Below are 21,279 nucleotides of genomic sequence, written 5' to 3'. Positions count from 1 at the left end.
AGTGATTCCCTGCACAGGGACAAGGAAGCAAATTGCTGGTTTTCTAAACTTGTTTGTTGTGTGTTGTACAGAGTGCTGCAGGGACAGCAGCACGCTGAGATTTCTGTTTGGAGCACAGAAAGTTCTTATTTCTGCTCCATGTAATTTGTCACAAGATGTGACTTTGCTTTCCACACCCGTAGCACTGGCTGTGCTGAGAGGCTCCACTGTCTTTGTGGTACCTTGCAGACATGAGTAAAACTGATGTTTACTTTGCAGGTATGCTGCATAGGCAACCAGCAGCTCTAGAGCTGGTGAGATGCACTCAACTGCAAGTGCAACAGTGAAAAACCTGCCAGGTTTCTTCATTCCAAGAAGATGCTGATGGGCATCTGCTTATGAGGCTTGTAAGTAAAAGCTTCTGAGTTGTTTTTTTCTCCCTCCCCAGGCCCAGCAGCCTCAGCAGCAGCCTCAGCAGGCACAGCAGCAGCCACAGCAGCAGCCAACTTCAAACAAGCGGCCCAGCAACAGTGCTCCCCCCCCAACCCAGCTGAACAAAATCAAGTACTCAGGGGGGCCCCAGATTGTGAAGAAGGAGCGCCGGCACAGCTCTTCCCGTTTCAATCTGAGCAAAAACCGGGAGCTGCAAAAACTCCCAGCCCTCAAAGGTAAAGAGGCAGTGGGGTGGAAGTGACCTGCATGGCAAGCTGCAGTTTCTCCAGCTAGTTACATGGAAAGGTGCTTGGCTTGTTAGCACAGAGAGAATTGATGGATGGTCTAAAATAATCAGAGTATTCTCAATGCAAACTTCATACTTACCTTCCCAGTTGAGGTATTTAAACCTGCTTCTCTGTACTGAGGATTGCCTCAGATTCTTCAGCAGGTTGTGCAGGAAGATGGTAAAGTGCAGAGACCTTGGTGCAGACTGTCCTTGGTTCCTACATCCACCCATTCCTGGGGAAGGACCAGGCTTCCTCCTCATTGTGTTTCCATTGCCAATTATGATAGTGCAATTGAACCTGTCCACATTAGGGCAGCTTGGTGTTAGCACTTAGTGTACATTATGTTGCAATTAAACATGAGTATGGACAAGGAGAAAGCATTTTCAGCAGTGATTGAGGCAGAGCCATTTCTTGGTGCTGCTCACAGACACAGACAAGCCTTTGGGGAAGGCTGAGGCAGTGTGTAGTTTCCAGTTGTATCAAAAAGAGAATCTGTTAATGTACAGCTCCTGCCAGCCTGGCCCTGCTCTCTGGCAGGAGGGTTAGGCTATAGCGTGTGCTGCCCAGCTCCCTTTGTGTCTCTGGGGTGCAGGACATGGCTGCCACTGCTCTGTGATGGGAGCTGGTTGAGCTCCTTTTTCAGTGTACTCTGTACACAGAAGAGATCAGTGCTTATCAGGTTAGAAACTGCTACCACATTTGAAATCCCCTCTTGGGATAGCTGCTTCAGAGGCCTGGCATCCTCTCTGCCTCCCTTGTCCCATGTCCATAGCAGGGATAACACTGCCTCTCCCTCTTCCCTCCAACAGTTGAAGGGCAATGTGACAGGGGAGGGGGAAGCCACAGGGAGCAAACCACGGTGCTACCTGGGTAAAGCAGGAAGATGATGTGCCTGTCTCCAAGGACAGATGTCCCTGCTTTCTCTGACAGATGCTCCTCCCCACGAACGAGAAGAGCTTTTCATCCAGAAGCTGCGGCAGTGCTGTGTTCTTTTTGACTTCATCTCTGACCCCCTCAGTGACCTGAAGTTCAAGGAGGTGAAGCGAGCAGGTCTCAATGAGATGGTGGAATACATCACACACAACCGGGATGTTGTCACCGAGGCCATCTATCCTGAAGCTGTTATCATGGTAGGGCACGGAGCCAGTGTTTGTGTGGCTTCTGTGTGCCAAAGAAACAGGGAAGTGTGGGAGGAGGAGGGGATGGGGATTTGTCAGAGAGGAGTGTGACCCCAGTCCTACCCATTCCTTATCTCCCCACCTCCAGAAAGAGAAGTGTGTGTGGGGGTGGTGGTAGTGACAGTGCCTGCTGTGGGGAAGAGGTGGAAGCTCTTGTCTCTGGCACAGAGTGCACTTGGGGAGGTCCTGTGCAGACTGTAGCCCTGCAGCCTGCAGGAAGGGATCAGCCTGTGGGCACAGCTGTGACAAATGACACTGCAGTGAAGGATTTGCTGTATGGAGGACCATCATGAGGTGTCACAATGTCATTCATGCAACTTTTTCACTCACCTCAGTTTTCAGTGAACCTCTTCCGGACACTCCCACCATCATCCAATCCCACAGGAGCAGAATTTGACCCTGAAGAAGATGAGCCTACATTAGAGGCTGCCTGGCCACACCTTCAGGTGAGGAGCAGTAGGAGATATAAATCTGGTGAATTTATCTCCCAGAAGTTAAGAGTCCGTGTAGAGGCGGCCAGCCCTGCCATTGCTGCTTCACCAGCCTGCAAGGGTTGCTGGGGAAAGACCAGGCCTGCTACCCAGGGGTCAGAGGTGACTCTTAGGTAGTGCAGGAAGCAAGGGTGTCCTGGGAACTGGCTGATGCCTCTATGCAACATTCTCCTGCAGATGGCTTTAGACAGACTAGATGAAAAGGGTTAGGAAAGTGACAAGTGAGTGTGGTTTAGCAGAGCTCAGCAGTGGAAGTCAGGAGGAAAGCTCGAGGCACTGGCACAGGGATGTGTTGTCAAGCAGACAAAGGGAGAAAAAGAGGCAGGTACTGCAGAATGAAGCAGAAAATACAGAGAAGAAATAAGGTGTCATTCTGCAGCAGTGGTTAATCACTTCTCACTGCTGCAGTTGACATAGGGATGTGAGCATTGATAGAAATAGCGTGTCTTCAGTACCAGAATGCTGTGAATGCTAGGCAGCATTTGTTTCTCAGAATTGAGTCAGCAGCAGCCAGCATGGATTGATTTCTGGCAACTGAATGCTGAACTTTTTGGTCAGCACCTCAGTTTTTTCTTTACTGCTGTCCTTGGCAGCCAGGCCCTACCTGTAGATGCACGGTCCTATCATTCCTTCAATTCCAAAGTCAGACCTTTCAAATGCATTGATCTTGTTTGGCCTAGTGCCCCCTCAGGACCACTAGGAGAAATGAGAGTGGACTCAGTCCTCTCAGAGAACAGCAGGACCAAAATTTGATGTTTCAGCACTGACAGCCTTCTTAAAGCAAGCTGCCCTTTGTTTTCCAAGTGGGACACAGCATGCAGCTCTCCTGGCTTAGTGAGGCCAAGCCAACCTTGAGTCAGTACCCCGGAGGCAGAGGACACTGCGTGTTTTTCTGGGGTCTGTTTCATTTCTCTGCTCTTCTGTTATTCCTTGGATGTCTCAAGGGCATCCACGTGAGTCTGAGCCTTTGCCATCTCTGGAGGTTTCTGATCTCTGTAGGGATGTCTGCTGAAGATAGGAGAAGAGTTTCCCAGGCCTAATGTCTTAATCTGAGTAGGTGGGTGTTATCTTTGGGAGACCTGATGTGTTGAGATCTCAGGCAGATTTGGGCAGTTATGTGCCACCAGAGACTCCTGCCCATTAAAGCAAGGGCAGCTGAGTTGATCCCACTGGGTAAGGAAACACTGGCTTTTATGCTCCTGTTTGGGCTTTCCAGCCTTTCCCTGAATCCTTAAGGAGAAGGAAGACATAAAATCTGTAGTAAACACTGGTGAGAGGACAGGGAGATTTCTAAGTAATCTCTCCTTTTCCCCTGACAGCTGGTGTACGAGTTCTTCCTCAGGTTCCTGGAGTCGCCTGACTTTCAACCAAATGTAGCCAAGAAATACATTGACCAGAAGTTTGTGCTATCTGTAAGTAATTGCTGCCCCTGCCACTGTGCACCACCTTTAGGAAGGACCTGCAGCAGATTTTGGTGCTTGATGATGTGACTTTTCTTTATTTGTCCTGAATGAGCAGACAGAATTTTCTGTGCAGGGCAAGGCTGTGTGTGAGCTGTAGTCACTGGAACCCATAACTCATTGTACAGATGAAAAGAGGCACGGGGGCCTTGCAGGGGAAATCTGGGGATGTGCAGCTGTGTAGAATGTGCAGGCCATCACTGTGCTTCTGAAGGTGAAAGGAATGATGATGGTTCCAGCTTGTGACTAGGAGGTCACATGTTTCAGGGAAATGACCACTGTGCTCCGGGTGCTGAAGGCATCACTCAGCTGAAAGAGCTGTTTTTGCCAAACAGGAGCAGTGCCCTGTGTTGCTGGTAGCTTTGCCCAGACAGGCAGTGTGCAGGCACTGACTGAATTTCTCTCCCCACAGCTGCTGGATCTCTTTGACAGTGAAGACCCCAGAGAACGAGACTTCCTAAAAACTATTCTGCACAGGATCTATGGGAAGTTCCTGGGTCTGAGAGCATATGTGAGGAGGCAGATCAATAATATATTTTACAGGTGAGGTCTTTCTTACTACCATGTAGACTCCCTGTCTCCAGCATTTTTCCTTCCAGCATTTGGCAATGACTTCTCATCCTTCTCTTTAGGTTCATCTATGAAACAGAACACCACAATGGGATTGCAGAGCTACTGGAGATCCTGGGAAGGTAAGGCCACTTTTGGGAGTCCCAGAGGGCCCATAGTGAGAGTGGCCTCCCAGCCCAGTGTGCTGTGTGAAAAGGCAGTGCCTTCCTTCAGCAGTCCTTGCAGGACTACGGTGTCTTGTGAGGTGAGAGGAACTGTATTTCTGCTGGGTCAAAATTTTAACAAGACTCTTATTTCTTCTCAGCATAATCAATGGGTTTGCTTTGCCTCTGAAGGAAGAGCACAAGATGTTCCTCATCAGAGTCTTGTTACCACTGCACAAAGTGAAGTCTCTCAGTGTGTACCATCCACAGGTGAGAAGTGCTTCAAGTTCAAGGGCAGATTGGGATTTTGCAAGAGTTTATAGCTGTTAAAAGCTCTCTATATTTATATTAGTTTATAAGCTAATTGTTTATAGCTATCCACCAGGCCACATTGTACAAGTTCTTGCTGTGAAGTGTTCTGGGCTCTGCACTAGTCCCATACTATAGTGGTTATTCCATTCTTGTGCTGTCTGGGCCTGTGCCACTGGATTATAGGGGAGTATCCTGACATTTCCCAGTGTCTTAATGCTGTGGCTTGCTTTGTCTTTCTGTGCTGGAAGCTTGTGAAATATTAGGGGCCTGCTGAAACCAGAGAGGTAAATTTCCTAGCTGCAGTCATCAGCCTGTGCATGTGGTGTATCAGCTATTAGTCACCACTGAGATATGTGGAGAAGTTGGCTTGCTAGTCTGCTAGATTGGCTTAGAGATTAATTTCTTCCAATTCTGAGTACATAACAGAAGAATAGAGAAGATGAGAACTTGGGATAGGAAGTGAAAAAATATGGGTACTAAGTAGAGATGTCTGTTGTCTCAGCCCTATTTCTGTGGAGCAGGGCTTTGTGTCAGTCAGGTTTGTTCTTCCCCATTGTGTGCAGCTGTGCTTTCATCTGAATGTATTGGCTGTGGACTGCTCTGGGTGACTGAAGTTTTGTCCTTAAAATTGCACAAATGTCTGAGCTCAGGCCCTGCCTGCTTGGTCTTAAAGTCTTCTCTTGCCATCAGTAAACTGGATTTGTTTAGAGCTGCAGCATAATGAGCATGGTGTTACTTCCAGCCTAGGAGGTGGTAGCACTGGGGTACACTTGAAGAAGCTCTAATCTTGCCATGTTTTTTTCCTACAGCTGGCATACTGTGTTGTACAGTTCTTGGAGAAAGACAGCAGCTTGACAGAGCCAGTGAGTAATCTTGCTTCACTTCTGTGTGACAGTCAAGTCCCAAAAAGCTTCACAGCTTCCTTAGAGCAGCCCTTTTTCACCCTTGCTGTAAGGAGGCTGGGATTCACTGGTATTGTTTACTGGGTTTGCCTGGCTCCCTGGGGTAGAAGGGGCTGTACTGCTCATGTGCAAGCCTTTAGCATTTTCTCCTGCAAGCTTCAGGAAGGTGGGCTGTAATCTTCCTCTATGCTTCAGATCTTGGTGTAGCAGAAGGAACAGGATACCAAGCTGTTCTTCCAGGGCAGAGCTTCTGGCTAATGAGGGATACTGCAGAGACAAAATACATGACCATCTGATGGAACCAAAGCCTGTGGGGGCCCTGAAATAGTAAGAGTTCCTCCAGACTGCTGGAGTTGGCTGCAGAATTGTGGGGATGAAGTTAGGAACCTGGGACACAACATCTACTTAGGCATGCCACTGTTCCTTCATGAAAGTATTCTCCTTCCAGCTTTAGCATCAGTTTGCTACTTTTGTAGAGGTAAGTGACATTGTAGACACATTTGCCTTCAGGACATGGTGCTGGGAAACAGCAGGTTCTAAAATGTGAGCAGTGTAAGTGGTGACCTCACATATTCTAGTTACTGTCTGCACAAACCTGCAGTGTTAACCAGGCTAAATGCCAGTTTGGCAGAGGGTGCAAGAAGGAGACAAGTGTTTCTCCACCCACTGCAGGCCAGGAAATGTCTTCTACAGAGCTGAGCTTCACAGGCTCAAAACAGCAGATGGGCAGAGAACACACACTTCTGTCACTGTAGCAGGGAGCACCACAAGTGTGAGTGTTTTAATGAGTAATGCTGGCTGAGGTCGTTCTGTTCCCTGCCTCAAATGTGTGTGCTCATGGTGGGCCTGCCTGTGCTGGGTAGAAGCTGGTCAGCTGTTGTCAGCTTTCTGGCTCCACAGCTCTGACACCAGCAGTGCTGAAGCAGACCTCCTGGCTTTTCCTTTAAACCTGGCTCCTCCATTTCCTATGTTCCCAGAAGCCTGCTCTGAAACAAACCACTTAAAGTAGCTTCCTGATCATGCTGAGTACTTCCTGTGGCTGACATCCAGTCCTACAGCCTCCTGCCAAAGCACCTCAAAGGTTGAGGGAGAAGAGAGAAATAAAAATCTGTCAATATTTCACTTTGTAGCTTATTCAGACAGTAAAGCTCTGTAGTTCATCACATTTTTGGATAACTCTTTAGTGGCCCCTGGATTACAGACCCAGGTCTGGCTTGGTGCTTGTGGAAAGCAGTGGAATGACCCAATTTCACTACCTTCAGTGCATGTTGTGTTGTGTTTCAACCTGGCATACCAAGACCATACTGCCACAGCTTGGGTTCTGTTGAAGCACCTTGCTTGTGAAGGTTTTGAATAGACCCCCAAGATGCCTGGTGTTACTGAAGTCTGGAAGAATTACAGGGCTTGTGCATCAGCAAGAGTCTGAATGCACAGGGAGATGTTACCAGCAGTGCTGGAAGGAGGCCAGGTTACTCCCTGGGTCCACACTTGCCTCAGATGGCCCCCCAGAAGCTTGCTCAGCAAGGCTTGACGTGGTAGCTCTTGTCTCAACAACAGTCTGAAAGACTGTCAGGTGAGCAAGGCCTCAGATGTGCTCAGTAATAGCAAACACAGACTCCAGACACCTCATGCCACCTTAGTTTGTAGGTGAAATGACTTCTGAGTCATTGAAGCTAACTCTTGCCTGAATGGCAGACATGAATAATGACAAACATTGAGAATAATGGACTGCTGGTTTCTGAAGCCTTGCGTTGGCAGAAACATAATGCTCAGATATCTCTAATCCTGTTGTTGCAATGCCCACTACTGTCCCTCTGCTGCTCTGAGCTTCCTCTCAAGTGCCAACTTCAGGATCAGGTAGCTGAAGTACAGAGGTTTGACAGGGCAGCTCCTATGGTCAGCTGTGTGTGCCTCTGATGTCCACAGAGTGAGAATCTCTCCTTCCAACAGAGTGAAGGTCTGCAGCATCTTGGATCCTGCCTTTATAGTGTCTAGAAGCAGATGGGTAGGACAGGAAGCATTAAAAATAAAAAAATAAAATCTAGTGAGATACAGTCCTTCCCTATTCTTGTAAGCAATAGTTTTACTCAGCCAGAAGTTGCATCTGCATTGTCATGTTTAATTATAACCATTAGGTGAAAACTCCATAAACTTGTCTGTTCCATTCTGGAGTCTGTTTCAACTTTGAATCTCTACAAAGTCTTGCAAGAATGAGTTCCATCATCCAGTTACTTTTGTGTGAAGCAGTATTTCCCTTCCTTGTCCCAAACCCATCCATTGCTTTATTTATTCAGTGCTCCCCAGTATTCAAGCTCTGTAGTGTTTTGAATAATGACCCTTCAGAGACCACCTTCTCTATAGCATTTCCACTTTTATTAGTTGAACTTCTGTGGTTACTTTGCACTGTCTGCCAGCTGCTGCCCACTCCAGTTTCACCCTTCTGTGTTAAGCTGTGGTGGGGAATAAGAAATGGTTGTAAGCTTTGTGCTTGTAATAAATCATAGCAGCCTAGGGAGAGCTGCTCCCATGAGTGTAACTTTGCAGAGTTTGGACTTTTGTCTTCTTTTTTCACTGATCACCCACCCTGACTCACTGAGAAAGTGTCTTCTGTTACTTCCTCCCCTCTTGCTGTGGTGACCAGACACTTAAAAATTTATTTTGCAGCTGGTGTTGACTTTGAGCCTCTAACTGTCTCTGTACTCTTCCCACTCAGGTGATTGTGGGCTTGCTGAAGTTCTGGCCAAAAACTCACAGTCCCAAAGAGGTGATGTTTTTAAATGAGCTGGAGGAGATCCTGGATGTGATTGAGCCATCTGAGTTTGTGAAAGTTATGGAGCCCTTGTTCAGGCAGTTGGCCAAATGTGTCTCCAGCCCACACTTCCAGGTAGGTTGCAGCTCAGGGAGGAGATAGAGCATTGACTTGTAATCCACTTGGCATGTGAGGGTGACACCACACTTTTGGGCTTGTATTTGGCAGGTGGAGGTGTCACCAGGGCGAGTATTGGGGTGACACGTGGTGGGAAACAGTGAGAATCCTCAGCACAACCACAGCCTGAGCTCATCCAAAGAGGGCACAGAGCAGATCTGTGGAGCCTCTCCTGCTGCTCTGTGCTGCTCAGCACTGGGTACTGCAGCAGGCTGGGGCTGGAGCACAGGTGCTGCCACCTCCTGTTCTGGCTAGCAAGGAGAGGGGAGATCCATCCAGGGTCACCCTGTTGGAGTAAAACTGAGCACTCTGCAGTATTGGAGAGAGGCCAACTAAAGACTCTGTGCTGGGAAAGTCCTTTGTTTTATTCTGGCACAGGTAGTAGTGAAGAGTGAGGTATACTGGAGAAGTACTGGAGTCTGTTTCCTCTTTGTTTCCACTGAAGGGAAACTGGTTGTAGTAGCTGGCTAATATCTCTGTGGATGGTTGTCTTAAGGTTTAAAATGTACAGGGTGATGGGACCTGCTAGTAGCTCCTAGCAGGTGTTCTTCACTCACAAGAGTGCCCAGGAAGAAGAGAGCTTGCTGGTCAAACACATTTGCTTATAGGTGGAGTGTTAAAGAAGAAATGACTCAGCCATCTCCCAGTGAGAGTGAGTGCACAGTGAGGCAGGCTGGCTTCAGTTTGTCTTTGGGTATAGAGAGGTACAAAGTCATGTGTTTACAAGCCAAAAATAAGGTCAGTCTAGGTCACACATGTATGTAAAAAAAGAGTTTTGTGTAAAGGTCTAGGGGAGCATGATGGAAACCAGCTGGACATGGATTCCTGGTGTGGTGGTGGGAGCCAAAGGACTAATGTGACCTTTGGGTGTGGAGGCAGCTACCAGAAGGAACTGAGGAGCTTGAATTAAGTAGGGTAAAGGCTGGAGGAGAGACATCCTGTACTTGATAGCAGCCCTCATCTGCTGCCAAACTCTGAAGAACAATGCTGAGAAACCTGGAGAAGGTGCAAACACTTTAGAGCCTAAGAGAATTAATCCCAAAGGTGTCCCATACAGTCAGGCTGAACAGCCTATAGCTTGTCTGAAGAGCAAAATTAGGAATTGACTTCTTGGTGAGTCTGAGCACCTTGGTGGGAATGAGTTTTCTCTGAGTGAATTGTGTGTTAATCTAGCAGAAAAAAGCTTAACCAGATCTTGAAAACCAAAAGATAGGTAAGTGGACACTAAGTGAGTTTCATTTCATTTACTTCTGTGGAATATTAAGGGGATATAGCAAGTTCTGCATTATCTGAAATGCAAAACTGAGTCTGGATGTCTCTTTTTCTAGATTTTTAAGTCATTCTCAAGCTAGCACTAAATGCAGAAATTAGCCTGCATAGTCTGTCACTGTGTGGAAACTTGCTTGACTTGTTTGTCTTGTTAGAGCAGGGTGGCTGCCCCAAGATTTTCCATATTTTCACCTTTACTAAATCAGGGGGTTGAATTGTGGGACTGGTGACTGAAGCATGCTTCAAAGCCCTGAGAGACTCTGTTGTGGGAAAGCCAGGGAGGAGTGGAACTTTACAGAGGACAGTCTGAGGAAATGAAGAAGGCTTGGAACTAATCTGAATTGGGACCTGTAGTAGATGACATTACTGTCCTTAAGTGTTGTGTAAAGGGTGTTGGAATCATGGATATATTGACTTGTCTATCCAAGAACGTGAGGTTTGTCCCAGAAAAGTGAGAAGTGTCTGGCAGAGACTAAGGCAAAGAAAGGATGAATGGCCTCAGAGAAGCTCCTGAAGGTCAGCCCTGTGCTGTGGGGAAGCATGTGGGCTCCTTGGCTGGGTGGTGGCTTCCCTGTGCACCACAGGAGTTCCTGGAAGGAGCCTCTTCAAGGATGCCTTTGTCTCCTGCTGCAGGTGGCAGAGCGAGCGCTGTACTACTGGAACAATGAATACATCATGAGCCTGATCAGCGATAATGCAGCCAAAATCCTCCCAATCATGTTTCCAGCACTCTACAAGAACTCCAAGAGTCACTGGAACAAGTAGGTCTTTCCCCCATGCTCTGACACTTGCAGGATTGTTTGACCCACTGGCAGTCTTGGGGCATGCTGCTGCAGTGCAGCAATGCAGCAATGCATGGGGTTGGTGGTGGTATCTGCATGTATCATGGAAAAAGATTTCCTGAACCCTCTGAGTTTTCTGTCAGCACCCCAGGAAAAGCAAAACCCAACCAGTCTGCCAGTGTCCTATTAGGGGGACCCTTCATTGAACAGTCCTGTTGGGTCAGTTCAACTGACTTATTCAGGGAAGTATGCCAGCAGCATAGGAGAAACCACTCAGCAGGTCTTCCATTTTATTTGATTATGTTCCCTGTTGCTGGTGACTGCCAGTGCCTGGGAAGGACTTACACTGACAGTTCATGGAGTAACATTCCTTATAAACATAAAATTGTGGCAGGTTAAGATTCAGGGACTGCCAGTGAAAGTATCTGACTGCAAAAACATATTCAAAGCAATTCAGAGAAGCTCTAATTCCCAGTAAAAGTATCCAGTGTGTAGAACTAACTGGGCAGCTGTCCATGTCAAATATTGTCCCGTGTCTGATTCCTAGATGCCATTTCTTACCCACAGGGGAAGAAGATGGGTTCAGCCTGTTGACTGATCCCAGTAGTTACAAGGGAGTCTTCCCTAACTCACTCCTATTCTCAGCTTACTTTTGTGCTATTTCTTTATGTTTAGGTGGAGCTCGAGTGACTCTTAGTCATACGTGACTTTGTTACTGATTGGTGTAAAATTCTCTCACTTTGCTCAGAGGTGTAGTCAATAAAGCACAGAGCATGTGCCCTGTGAGGGGTGGTCACACTCTGGGGTGGGGGATTTTGGGAAAGGGGATGTGTGTTAATACAATTGTGTTGTAGTTAAAAAAGCTCATCCAAGGAGGGTGATTTTGGGAAGGGGGTGTGTGTTAATACAATTGTGTTGTGTGTTAATACAATTGTGTTGTAATGAACTGAGCTCATCCAAAGAGGGTGATTTTGGGAAGGGGATATGTGTTCATAAAATTGTGTTATGGTGAACTGAGCTCATCCAAAGAGGGTGATTTTGGGAAGGGAATGTGTGTTAGTACAATTGCATTATGGTGAACTGAGCTCATCCAAGGAGGGTGAATTCACCCCTGTTCTGGCTCAGCCACAAGGCACCTCCTATCTCCCGTGGCTGACAAGCCCTGTGCAGTTTATCAGCTGCAAAGCACCATGGAGATCCCCTCCCTGCCAGGACTCCAAGGGAACTTGGCTGTGGTGTTTCCACTCTGCTCCACCCTCTGTTCCATCCCCTCAGCAGGGGCTGTGGCTGCAGGTTGTGTCTGTGGAGAACCATCCTGGAGCAGGCTTGGAGCACACCAGCAGCATTCCATCCAGGGAGCAGCAGCTGCATTTTACCCTGTAAAGCCTGTACTGTTACAGCTTCTGTTAGGATGTGAATATAACTTCTCAGTGTCCTCTAATTTTGCCCCCAGCCATCTCTGCACAGCATGGAAAAGGGCCACAGCAGACCAGAGTGGCTTGCTTCTGCAAGGGTTGAGGCACCTGCTTTTGCCAGCCTTGGGGCCATTGAGTCTGCATGGAGTTTGATACCTGCCTATCACTAATGCTGCCAGTCTTTCAGAAATGTGCAGTAGGTTTTCCATCTGACTTCTGGCTGCTTGTTAACTAATGTCCCACCCTTATGTTCTCTGTGACCAGAGAACTTGGCTAATACAGTGCCTGACTCCTTGAGTACAGGAAAAACAGAGAAAGCAGAACTAACTGGGCAGCTGTCCATGTCAAATATTGTCCCCTGTGTCTGATTCCTAGATGCTACTCTGTTTTATGGTTCTCTTATCAACTTCCTTTCTTCTGACTTCTTCATTTAATTCCTTACCTAGTTAATTCAAGTTTAATTAATTTGATTTAACACACTTCCTTTAGTGAATTAGCTAAAAATTGATTCTAGGGTGGGAGGACAAGTCCAGAGCTCAGAAATAGACTTTATGTTCTTGTCTGAAACCCTTCAGCAGTTCCATGTCCCTGCAGCAGCCAAGATTCATGATTCTGCTGTTCCTGTCTTTTCTGGTCTGCTTCCCAGTGGTATTGCAGAAGAAGTTCTGCAAATGAAACTCTTTTTCTCTTATTTCTCCTTGTCTTTGAGCAACATCCCCATCTTCTCAGGGCAGGTTGAGTACCTCAGAGTCTCCTCTTCCTTCACATAGTTCATCTAGTTGCTCAGACAGCCTTAAGTCCAGCAGGATTGCATCTCTTTTCAATATTCCATTTGCAGAGCTGGTAGAGACACAGAGCTTAGTCTGCTGAATCTCATCTTTTGCCTCTGGGTCAGGTCTTTCAGAGACAGCTTCAACACTTGTTTTCATTCCCTAGGAGAGTCTTTGTCCCATAGGGAGTTCACACACAGTGCAGGCTATCCATAAATCACTGGCACAGAGCTGACTTTCCTTCTGTGATATTCTGTGTGCTGGTTCCCATCTCTTCAGGGCTGCTGCCTGGCTATGTTTTGGGCAGCTCAGCAGAAAAGCTTATGACCAAATACTGGCAGCCCAGAACAGTCATTGTGTATGTGTGGTGTGAACAGTGGGAGGCACTAAAGTCCCCTTGAAAACAGCCTTGAACAGGCCCCTAGCATCCTTCATTTCCCACTTGTAACTGCAAGAAATGAACACATGAATGTGTATTTTTGCACTCATTAATCTGACCACAGCAGGCCTGTCCCAGGATCTTCTCTTTCTTCACCATCTCTTTCCCTCTGTTGTACAGTTCCTGCAGTGTTTATGGAAGGGATTTTGCCTTGGTAAGAGCTGGGATTGTGTAAGAATCTTTTGTCACATCACTGTAGAATGAGTTGCTGCTGCTGTTACCTCCTGTCTGTGCTGCTGGTGCCAGCTCAGGTGGAAGAACCTGCCCACTATGACTTGTTCTCCTTTCCTTCTTCCTTTGCAGGACAATTCATGGGCTGATCTACAATGCACTGAAGCTCTTCATGGAGATGAACCAAAAGCTTTTTGATGACTGCACACAGCAATACAAGGCAGAGAAGCAGAAGTGAGTAAGAGTTTTTTGCCAAGTAACTTGAGCTCATCCTAAAGTCTCCTTGGGGTACAGTAAGATGTGGTAGATGGCAGTAGGCAGAGGGGAAATGGAAAGGTGGTAAGTAATTCTGTCAAAAAGTAGGATTCCTTAGCCATAACTATGAGTAGGGATGAGGTATGCCCTGATAAAACCCCTTTCAGTCCTGCTGAAGCAGGTAGCCTAGAAAAGGTTGACAAAGTTTGCTGAGTCATGAGCAAATAGATTGCATACACAGAGAATACTCAGCTTTGTTCTGCCTTGGAAATACTTACAAGTTCATAAATGTTGTAGTGATGTCAGTAGAATCTATTGCTTTAGAAAGGCTTTTCTGAAGAGTTTTGCTGCAGTGGGCATAATACATCTCTCATGCCACAGGATGCTTTCAATTTTCCAGTGATAAAGATGGAATAATTCCTGCAGTTTCAAAGAGTGAATGGTGGGGATAAAATCTGTGCTCAGCAAGTACCTGTGCCATGATGCTGTAAAGAGGAAAGAACTCCACTTTTTCTGCTGCCTTGTGCTGATATTGGTGCTTCTATGGCTTGCCTTGGTGAGCTGAGTCAGTCCAGTAAGCAAGAAGGAAACTTTTTTTTTTTTTTTTTTTTTTTTGGATCTATTTTCTGCTGACTTAGTGAAATAAAATAGTAAAAAAATGCTCCTCAGCTCCTCATTCCTGGATGAGCCAGGGCTGCTGGTGGGGAGAGCAGAGCTAATCCTTGCTGGGAGTGTGGAACTCTGGGGTACATTCTGTTGTTTTGTGAAATAGGAGTAAGTAACTCAATAATAAGTAATAAGTTGATTTATGAATCAGACCTTCAGATGAGTAACCCGCTTATGGAGAAATTAAGGTTTTTTAGTGTCTAAAATGGGAGCAAGCAAGTTTTCTTTTTTTCCCATTCTAGGGCGTTTATGAAGCCCACCAATATTTTCGCATACACTTTAAGTCACAGTGACAGTACATTTCCTACAAGATCTACCTAGTGTTTCCATCAGGAGTTTTCTCTCCCTGTTTAGCTGCTGGCCTGCTGAAGGTGACTGTTCCCAGCACTGGTGTGTGACTGATGGAGAATTGTTCTGAAAAAGCTTAACAAAACAGCTCAGTGCTGTCCAATAAAAGGATGGGTAGTGCTGCAGTTTTCTGCTCATGTTAGGATGTTTGTTTTTTTTTTTTTTTGTCTAGTGCCTCTGTGCTTAATTAGGCTTCAGAAAACCTTGTACTGTGAACTAGAAAACAGCATGTGTGGGAAGGATTGCATGTGCAAACAAACTGAGTAAATAGGAAATGAGGAAAGAGAAAGAGTGTTGTATGTTCACTGTTAGGCTGCATGCAGATGTTGAGAGGTCTGACTATGGCTTAGCCTCATTTTTAATTAGGTAACATGCCTACAAGTGACATGCCAGCTCAGGCCTGTCACTGCTGCACCCCCAGCTCTGCAGCCACAGCCAGGGTGGTCGTGAGGGACAGACTCTGCAGGAACATGTGGAGAGGCTGTCTCTCTGCTGTTCAGTGCAAATGGGCTGACTGCACCTTTCTAGTCTCCCCAGATACCTTTAAACTGTTTGGATTATCAGAATCCTTTGGAAAATCAGTGAGGAAGTTGGGGCAGGTGGTGTCTTGTCCTGAATGGGTTATTCATTTGGTGTGTTTTGGGGTTGGTTTGTTGGAGGTGTTTTTGTGACCCTGTGTTTTCTGGTGGAGCAATCTGCTGCTTGGCAGCTTCATTCTCATTCTGAGCCTACATGAACTCTAAAGAGTGTGATGTCATTACAGAGTATAAGAACTTCCTTAACATGGATACATAGGGCACTAGAGAGACTAGTAGCTGGGATGAAAGTCATATAGTTAATAGAAATAAAGCTGAGATTTTAGTGCAGCTGTTTAAAATGTAGAACAGAATAACAAGGGGTGGTGGATGCTCATCTCTGTTTGCAGAGAACATTCACTGTCCTGTGATTTATCAGTGACCCTGCTGAATTATCACTTCACATGTGTGCCAAAATCTGTGCCAAGTTCAAGAGCTGTGCCTGGGCTCTTCAGGCAGCTCTCTGGTGTGTTATGGCTAGAGAGAGATGGAACAGTGGGGCAATGGAACCCCAGTTCTGTTGGAAAATATAGTTTGTCCCTCTGCATCTGGGGAGCACCAGGAAAGTGTGTGTTTGAAATCCAGACTGGTGTCATGGCATTACCCCAGACACTCTGGCATTAAACCAGACACTCTGCTCTACTCCTGGCAGCACAAAGCCAGGCCAAAAGTACCTGTGCAGCCCAGTGTTGCCACCCTGTGCTCTGAGGTGAGCGAGGAGCATGCCTGCCTACCCTCTGCTAGCCATAGTGTGTCCCCTCTTCTTGCCTCATCTCACTTGTAGATTTAGAATTAGGTAGAATTAGGGGTTTTCTGAATGACAGAGCTGCACTTTCCCTTGGCTGCACTTTTCTGCTATCTCTTGCTTTTATCATGCTGTGAATGAAAGCTGGGCTTTCCCCAGGAGTTCACACTTGCTCTCTCTCTGTGCAGGGGAAGGTTCAGGATGAAGGAACGAGAAGAAATGTGGCAAAAGATAGAGGAGTTGGCTCGACTGAACCCCCAGGTGAGCGACAACAGGACCTAGGATGAATGGGGCAAGAATGTGCTGGGGGTCGTGACCTGCTTCCTCAGCCCATGAGAGCAGGTTTAACATCTGATCTCAGTCCTGTGGACACTGCTGCAGCAGTGGTGTGTCTCTCCCAAAAAACAGCGTCTTGGGAATGTTGGCAGTGTTTTATCAGGCTGTCCCTCTGTAGCACTGACCTCTAAGTACTGCCCTGTAGAGAGCATGTATGTGTTTATGGGCCACACTGTGAACTGCAGCTGCACATGCAGCGTGCTGGGAGTCAGAGGGCACAGGGGAGGGGAGGATACCCTTCCCTGCCTGTGTCCCTACTGCTGCCTTCCCAGAGAGGGCAGCTGGAAGAACTGTGCCATGCTGGGGGAGAAGGTGTGCTTTTGGATGGAGTGCTGACTCTCCAGCTGTCTGTGTTGCCTGCAGTACCCCATGTATTATGCACCTCTACCCTTGCCTTCTGTGTGCTGTATGGAGACGGAGACCCCGACTGCAGAGGACATACAGCTCCTGAAGAAAACGGTGGAGACGGAGGCTGTGCAGGTGCGTAGGGGACTCGAGTCCTTTCACACTTGCTCCCAGTTCAGCCAGGAACTCAGCATAGCCAGAACTGGCTCTTTCCAAATGTTCTGAGGGTAAATGCCACTGCTCTCACTCCTCATCATTAAGAGATCAACCTGTAGTCTGAAGAGTGGAGTTTTTCTAACCTTCTCACTCTGGAAAAAGTGCCAGTGGGACTAGCTTGTGTCCTTTTGGTCTGTGTTTGGCTCTCAGCCTGTTCTGAAGCATGCTGCAGTGCCACCCAGCATAACCTAGAGCAGTTGGAGTCAGAGGCTGAAGGCATGAAGGGGTTTGCTACTGATTGCTGACTCCTTTGATTTGTTTGTAGATGCTGAAAGACATTAAGAAGGACAAAGTTTTGCTGCGCCGGAAGTCTGAGCTTCCACAGGACGTCTACACTATAAAAGCCTTGGAGGCCCACAAGAGAGCAGAAGAGTTTCTCACCTCAAGCCAGGAGGCTCTCTGACAGGCTCAGGAGCTGGCCCAGGAAGCTCTGCCCCATCCCTTTCCTCCAGGGGTCATGGAAATGCACTCGGTTCTCATGTATAAGTAAGGAATGAACATGGTGAGCTGTGCCTGTCCTCCACTCCATCTGCATACCTCCAGGGTAGATCTGGTTTTATGTTAGAACTTGTATCTCACCACTGTCCTGTCCTGCTTTTTCTCCGTCCTCCTGCTTTCCCACCTTGGCTCTGCAGGCATTAGGGGAGCCTGCCTGACCTCTGCTTTTATCAGTCCAGGCAGGACTCACTTCACTGTGAGCTGCCACCTGATTTTACTCTGCCAGGCAGCCAGAGCCTTGCTCAAGGCTCTGTGTTGGGCAGAGCCTGCCGTGTGTGGCTCAGTGTGCTGCTCCAAACTCCAAGTGCCCATCTCCTCCACTCCTGCCCCTGTGCTGCCTGTGCAGCTGAGCCCTGCCACGGTCAGAGGCCAGGCTAAGCTTGGGGCAGAAGCAGAGTTTGTGAAAGCTCTGCTGACTCTCCAACCTGCCTTGGGGTGCAGCTCCACAGCTGAAGGGTCTTAATGTACAGCAGAGGAAATGTTTACTTCCACCTTTCTTTTGCTACAAGCCCCTTGTTTTGTTTCCCTGTCAGTGGAGTGGGGGTTCAGTGCTTTGCCACCCCCAGTTAAGCTGGGTGCAAGCACTACATACTATTGCAGTCCTCCCTTTAGAGCATCCTTAGAAGCTCTCTTGTGAGAAAGTGAATTCCTTCTGCTGTTTGTGTTGGTCCGTGCTGACTCATTTCCTTCCCGATGTCTCGGGTTAATTGTGGGCCCAGAATTAACTTCCCGCTTTGTAGCAGGTGTCAGCCACTGACTTCTACTTTCTTCCTCTACCTGCTCAATTAAAATACTCCTGCAGCTCTCCCTTTGTCTCTGTATCCCATCCTTAGCTCTTCAGGGCCAGGGTTTCTAGGAAGCTTGTGCTGCTAGTCATTTCTGCAAGCTCGTGGAAGCAATGGCTACGCCTCCTGGGGTGTGGCTGAGTTTGAGTGTTCACTTGTCTCCTCATTATTATCAATGGCTAAGCACTAGTGCTGAATCGCTTCCGTGGGTGCTCTGAGCAAAGTTCACCTGTCCTGTTACGTGTGCACCTGCTGTGGCCCGAGGCCCTTGTTAGTTATCACCTGGTGCATCAGGGGCCGTGCTAACTTAGCATTTAGAAACACTTGCTGATAGCCCAGGGGCTTGCGCAGCACTTGGGTGCTCCTGTGATCCAGCTTTCACCCGTGTTGTTTGTGGTGCAGATTTAGTGCCAGGCCGAGGTGCCGCCTGGTTTGTCATAGAGAGGGAGTCCTTGCTTCTTACCTGCTGTGCCTGCTTTCTTGACACATAAGCTGAAAAGTGGGTTTGCAGTAGTGCAGGGAGCCTGCGGGGCTGGTGCTAGCCTGACACTGCTTTGCAGCAGCACGGGATGTTGTAGAAGGTTCTGGTGTATCTGCTTGTCCTCACCAGTAAAACCATTTCCAGGTCAGAGCATCACCCCCTCTAATCTTTCTGCTGGTGTGCAGCACATCTTTCCTCCAACCCCAGCGAGGCTGTTTTGATCTGTGTATCCTGCATCCCTGCCCCGTGTAGCTCTCTCCCGGCTCAGCCCTTATCAGGAATGCCGCCATCTCTTGGGAGGAGCTGGCGGGTGCATGTGTGAGATCCCCCAGTCACGCAGGGCCCCACCTCCCCTCCGCCTCACGCAACGGGCCAGTTCTAAAGTCAGGAGACTTCAGAAACACCTCAGGGAGGTTATTGCTTATTTTGAACATTAGTCTGAGCTCATGATCAGCTGCCAATCGATTACCTCACGCCTGGCACAGCATGTGGACATGCAGCGGGTGGTGCCAGAGCAGCACAGCGGAAATGAGGGCTGCCAGGCTCGGGCTGGGCAGGAGGCTCCTTCCTGTCTCAGCACAGGCTCTCCAACTGGCTGCTTAGCTTTGTGCTGTAAGCCAAGACCTCATTTTTAGATTGCTACAGCATGGTATGCCCTCACTTGAGCCTGCTTGCTGCTGGGCAGTGGCTGCCTTTCCCCGCTGTGGGCTGCTCTGCCTGCAGAGGGAGCAGAACCTTGTGGTGTGCAGGGGCTGGCACTGTTCTGCAGATGATCTGTCTCTGCTGGCAGCCCCTGACCCTGGCCAGAGGAATGCTGCTGGGGTTGTGCCATGTGCAGGGGCAGGATTGTAACACATCATGATTATGTGCTGTACAGCTTTGATGTTCCCATAGCTTTTTGTGTCTTGTTTTGGGTCAGGGAACTTAGGCTTAGTACCTTCACATCATCCTTTGTTTGCTGCCTATTCATTCCAGTGTCCTGGACACCTCAGAAGGGGACCATGTGAGACAGGGGGGAGTGTGCTCACCCTCTCACCACATGTACTGCTCATAGGCAGACCTGCATCTGCCACGCTACAGCTGCCCCTTGCTCAATACTTGGTTTCTAGCATTAGTGCTGCTCATTTCTGCCTATGCCTTTCCCCACATCAGCCAAATGGACAGAACTGGAGCTGCCTCTTCCACTCCACCTGGCTTGCTCCTCCCAAGGGAAAAAGCAAAACTACTGCATTCACACCCTGGACACAAGTATTAAGCTGCTTACAGTTCATATGTACATATGGTGTACTTTATTTTCAGTAGAGCATTACATAGTATGAAAGTGTTGGATTTTGTACAGATGTCCCTGTATGTACAGAACTAAATAAAACCAATCTCTTGGAATGACACATCGTGCTCCACCTGTGATATTCCAACACACAGACCCTATCCTGAGAGGAGGGGCCCTCAGCCTGGAGAGTGACTTCTCTGGTACTGTCAGCATGGGGCCAAGTCCAGTGTTTGTCCTGAGGGAATCTGGGCAAAGCCAGCCAAGCCCCATCATCCCATATGCATCCAGGCATGGAAACCAATCTGCTTCCTCAGAGGTAGAGGAAGCCAACACAAGGCCATCACACTGACTTATGCACCAGCCAGAACCCAGAAAAAGGAGTGGGAAGGAAAACCAGACAATGTCAGTGGGACAAACTTGGGAGGTTGATACTGGCAAGTCCTGTCAGCACCTGGCTCGGAGGCAGTGGGTGCTTCCAGGGTAGAGGGAGGGCTGGGGTTTGCAGCCCCTGTGCCGCAGCTCAGCCCTCAATTCCACTGCGGCCGGGGGCCGCCGAGGCTCTGCCGGGCCTGCAGCGTGCGCTGCACCACGTCCTTCCACTGCTCCTCCGAGATCTGGTTGGCCCAGGCGGGGATGCCCAGGGTGGGCAGCTTCACGCTGGCCATCGTTCTCTTCACCAGCTCCACATGCTCTGGGAACAGAGAGGCCGTGAGACCGCGGCGGAGCCCCGGGCGGGTCCCGCCGGAGACGCGGTTACCTGCATCCATGGGGATGGAGCTGTGGCTGCTCTGAGCCGCGGCGCCTTCCGCTGCCTCCTCCTCATTCTCCTCCTCGCTGTCCACCGGCGGGTCGGGCAGGTGCAGCCTCAGCATCTGCGGAGAAAGGCGGGCAGCGGGGGTCGGGACCGCGGGTGCCGCCACCCCCGGCCCGGCGAGAGGCGCTGGGCGGTACCTGCAGCCGCTCCTGCAGGCCGGGGCCCGCGTCGCCGAGGCCCTGCTCCGGTTCCTGGCTCAGCGGCTGATACAAGTACCCGCCGCCCTCCTCCTCTTCCTCCTCCTCCTCCTCCTCATCGCCGCTCCACCCGGCCGCGCCGTCAGGGCCCTCGGGCGGCCCGGGCTCCCGGGGACAGACGCGCTCGGGGCCCATGCTCCGCACCACCGCCATACACCGGGCGCGGCGCCGAGGAGGTGCCGCCGCCGCCGCCCGGAACAGCCGCGGCCGCCGCGGGGC

At 48.9% G+C, this 21,279-nt stretch overlaps 2 protein-coding genes across 4 annotated transcripts in view; one reads left to right on the top strand and one right to left on the bottom strand.

Annotated features, from left to right (window-relative positions):
- Window positions 1-20,167, top strand: part of PPP2R5D (protein phosphatase 2 regulatory subunit B'delta) — a 27,210-nt gene extending 7,043 nt beyond the window's left edge. For all 3 annotated transcript variants that reach the window (XM_054629778.2, XM_077176156.1, XM_077176155.1), the window contains exons 3-16: window positions 428-647; window positions 1,632-1,831; window positions 2,215-2,325; window positions 3,690-3,782; window positions 4,243-4,373; window positions 4,463-4,522; window positions 4,705-4,813; window positions 5,665-5,718; window positions 8,471-8,641; window positions 10,586-10,713; window positions 13,662-13,763; window positions 16,307-16,379; window positions 16,818-16,934; window positions 17,281-20,167. In XM_054629778.2, coding sequence (XP_054485753.2) covers window positions 428-647; window positions 1,632-1,831; window positions 2,215-2,325; window positions 3,690-3,782; window positions 4,243-4,373; window positions 4,463-4,522; window positions 4,705-4,813; window positions 5,665-5,718; window positions 8,471-8,641; window positions 10,586-10,713; window positions 13,662-13,763; window positions 16,307-16,379; window positions 16,818-16,934; window positions 17,281-17,418 — 1,707 coding nt within the window. In that variant the 3' untranslated portion in view covers window positions 17,419-20,167. The remainder of the gene's footprint in view (window positions 1-427; window positions 648-1,631; window positions 1,832-2,214; window positions 2,326-3,689; window positions 3,783-4,242; window positions 4,374-4,462; window positions 4,523-4,704; window positions 4,814-5,664; window positions 5,719-8,470; window positions 8,642-10,585; window positions 10,714-13,661; window positions 13,764-16,306; window positions 16,380-16,817; window positions 16,935-17,280) is intronic.
- On the bottom strand, window positions 20,046-21,279 carry MEA1 (male-enhanced antigen 1). The gene is made up of 3 exons (XM_054629793.2): window positions 21,001-21,279; window positions 20,807-20,921; window positions 20,046-20,740 (listed from the first exon to the last, which is right to left on the bottom strand). The coding sequence occupies exons 1-3, from the start codon at window positions 21,211-21,213 to the stop codon at window positions 20,577-20,579; spliced, it is 492 nt and encodes a 163-aa protein (XP_054485768.1). The 5' UTR covers window positions 21,214-21,279; the 3' UTR covers window positions 20,046-20,576.

This window comes from Agelaius phoeniceus, chromosome 3 (genome assembly GCF_051311805.1).
Source record: "Agelaius phoeniceus isolate bAgePho1 chromosome 3, bAgePho1.hap1, whole genome shotgun sequence".
Classification (NCBI taxonomy): Eukaryota; Metazoa; Chordata; class Aves; order Passeriformes; family Icteridae; genus Agelaius; species Agelaius phoeniceus.
The sequence above is the reverse complement of the archived record's forward strand: the minus strand, read 5'-3'. Positions and strand labels throughout refer to the sequence as shown.

Bases quoted from the DNA above. Each gene is read 5' to 3' on its own strand.
- MEA1 (XM_054629793.2), bottom strand. From the start codon at position 21,213: ATGGCGGTGGTGCGGAGCATGGGCCCCGAGCGCGTCTGTCCCCGGGAG. The intron at 20,922-21,000 runs GTACCGCCCAGC...CTTTCTCCGCAG, and splicing joins GCCTGCAGGAGCGGCTGCAG to ATGCTGAGGCTGCACCTGCC. The intron at 20,741-20,806 runs GTAACCGCGTCT...CTCTGTTCCCAG, and splicing joins CTCCATCCCCATGGATGCAG to AGCATGTGGAGCTGGTGAAG.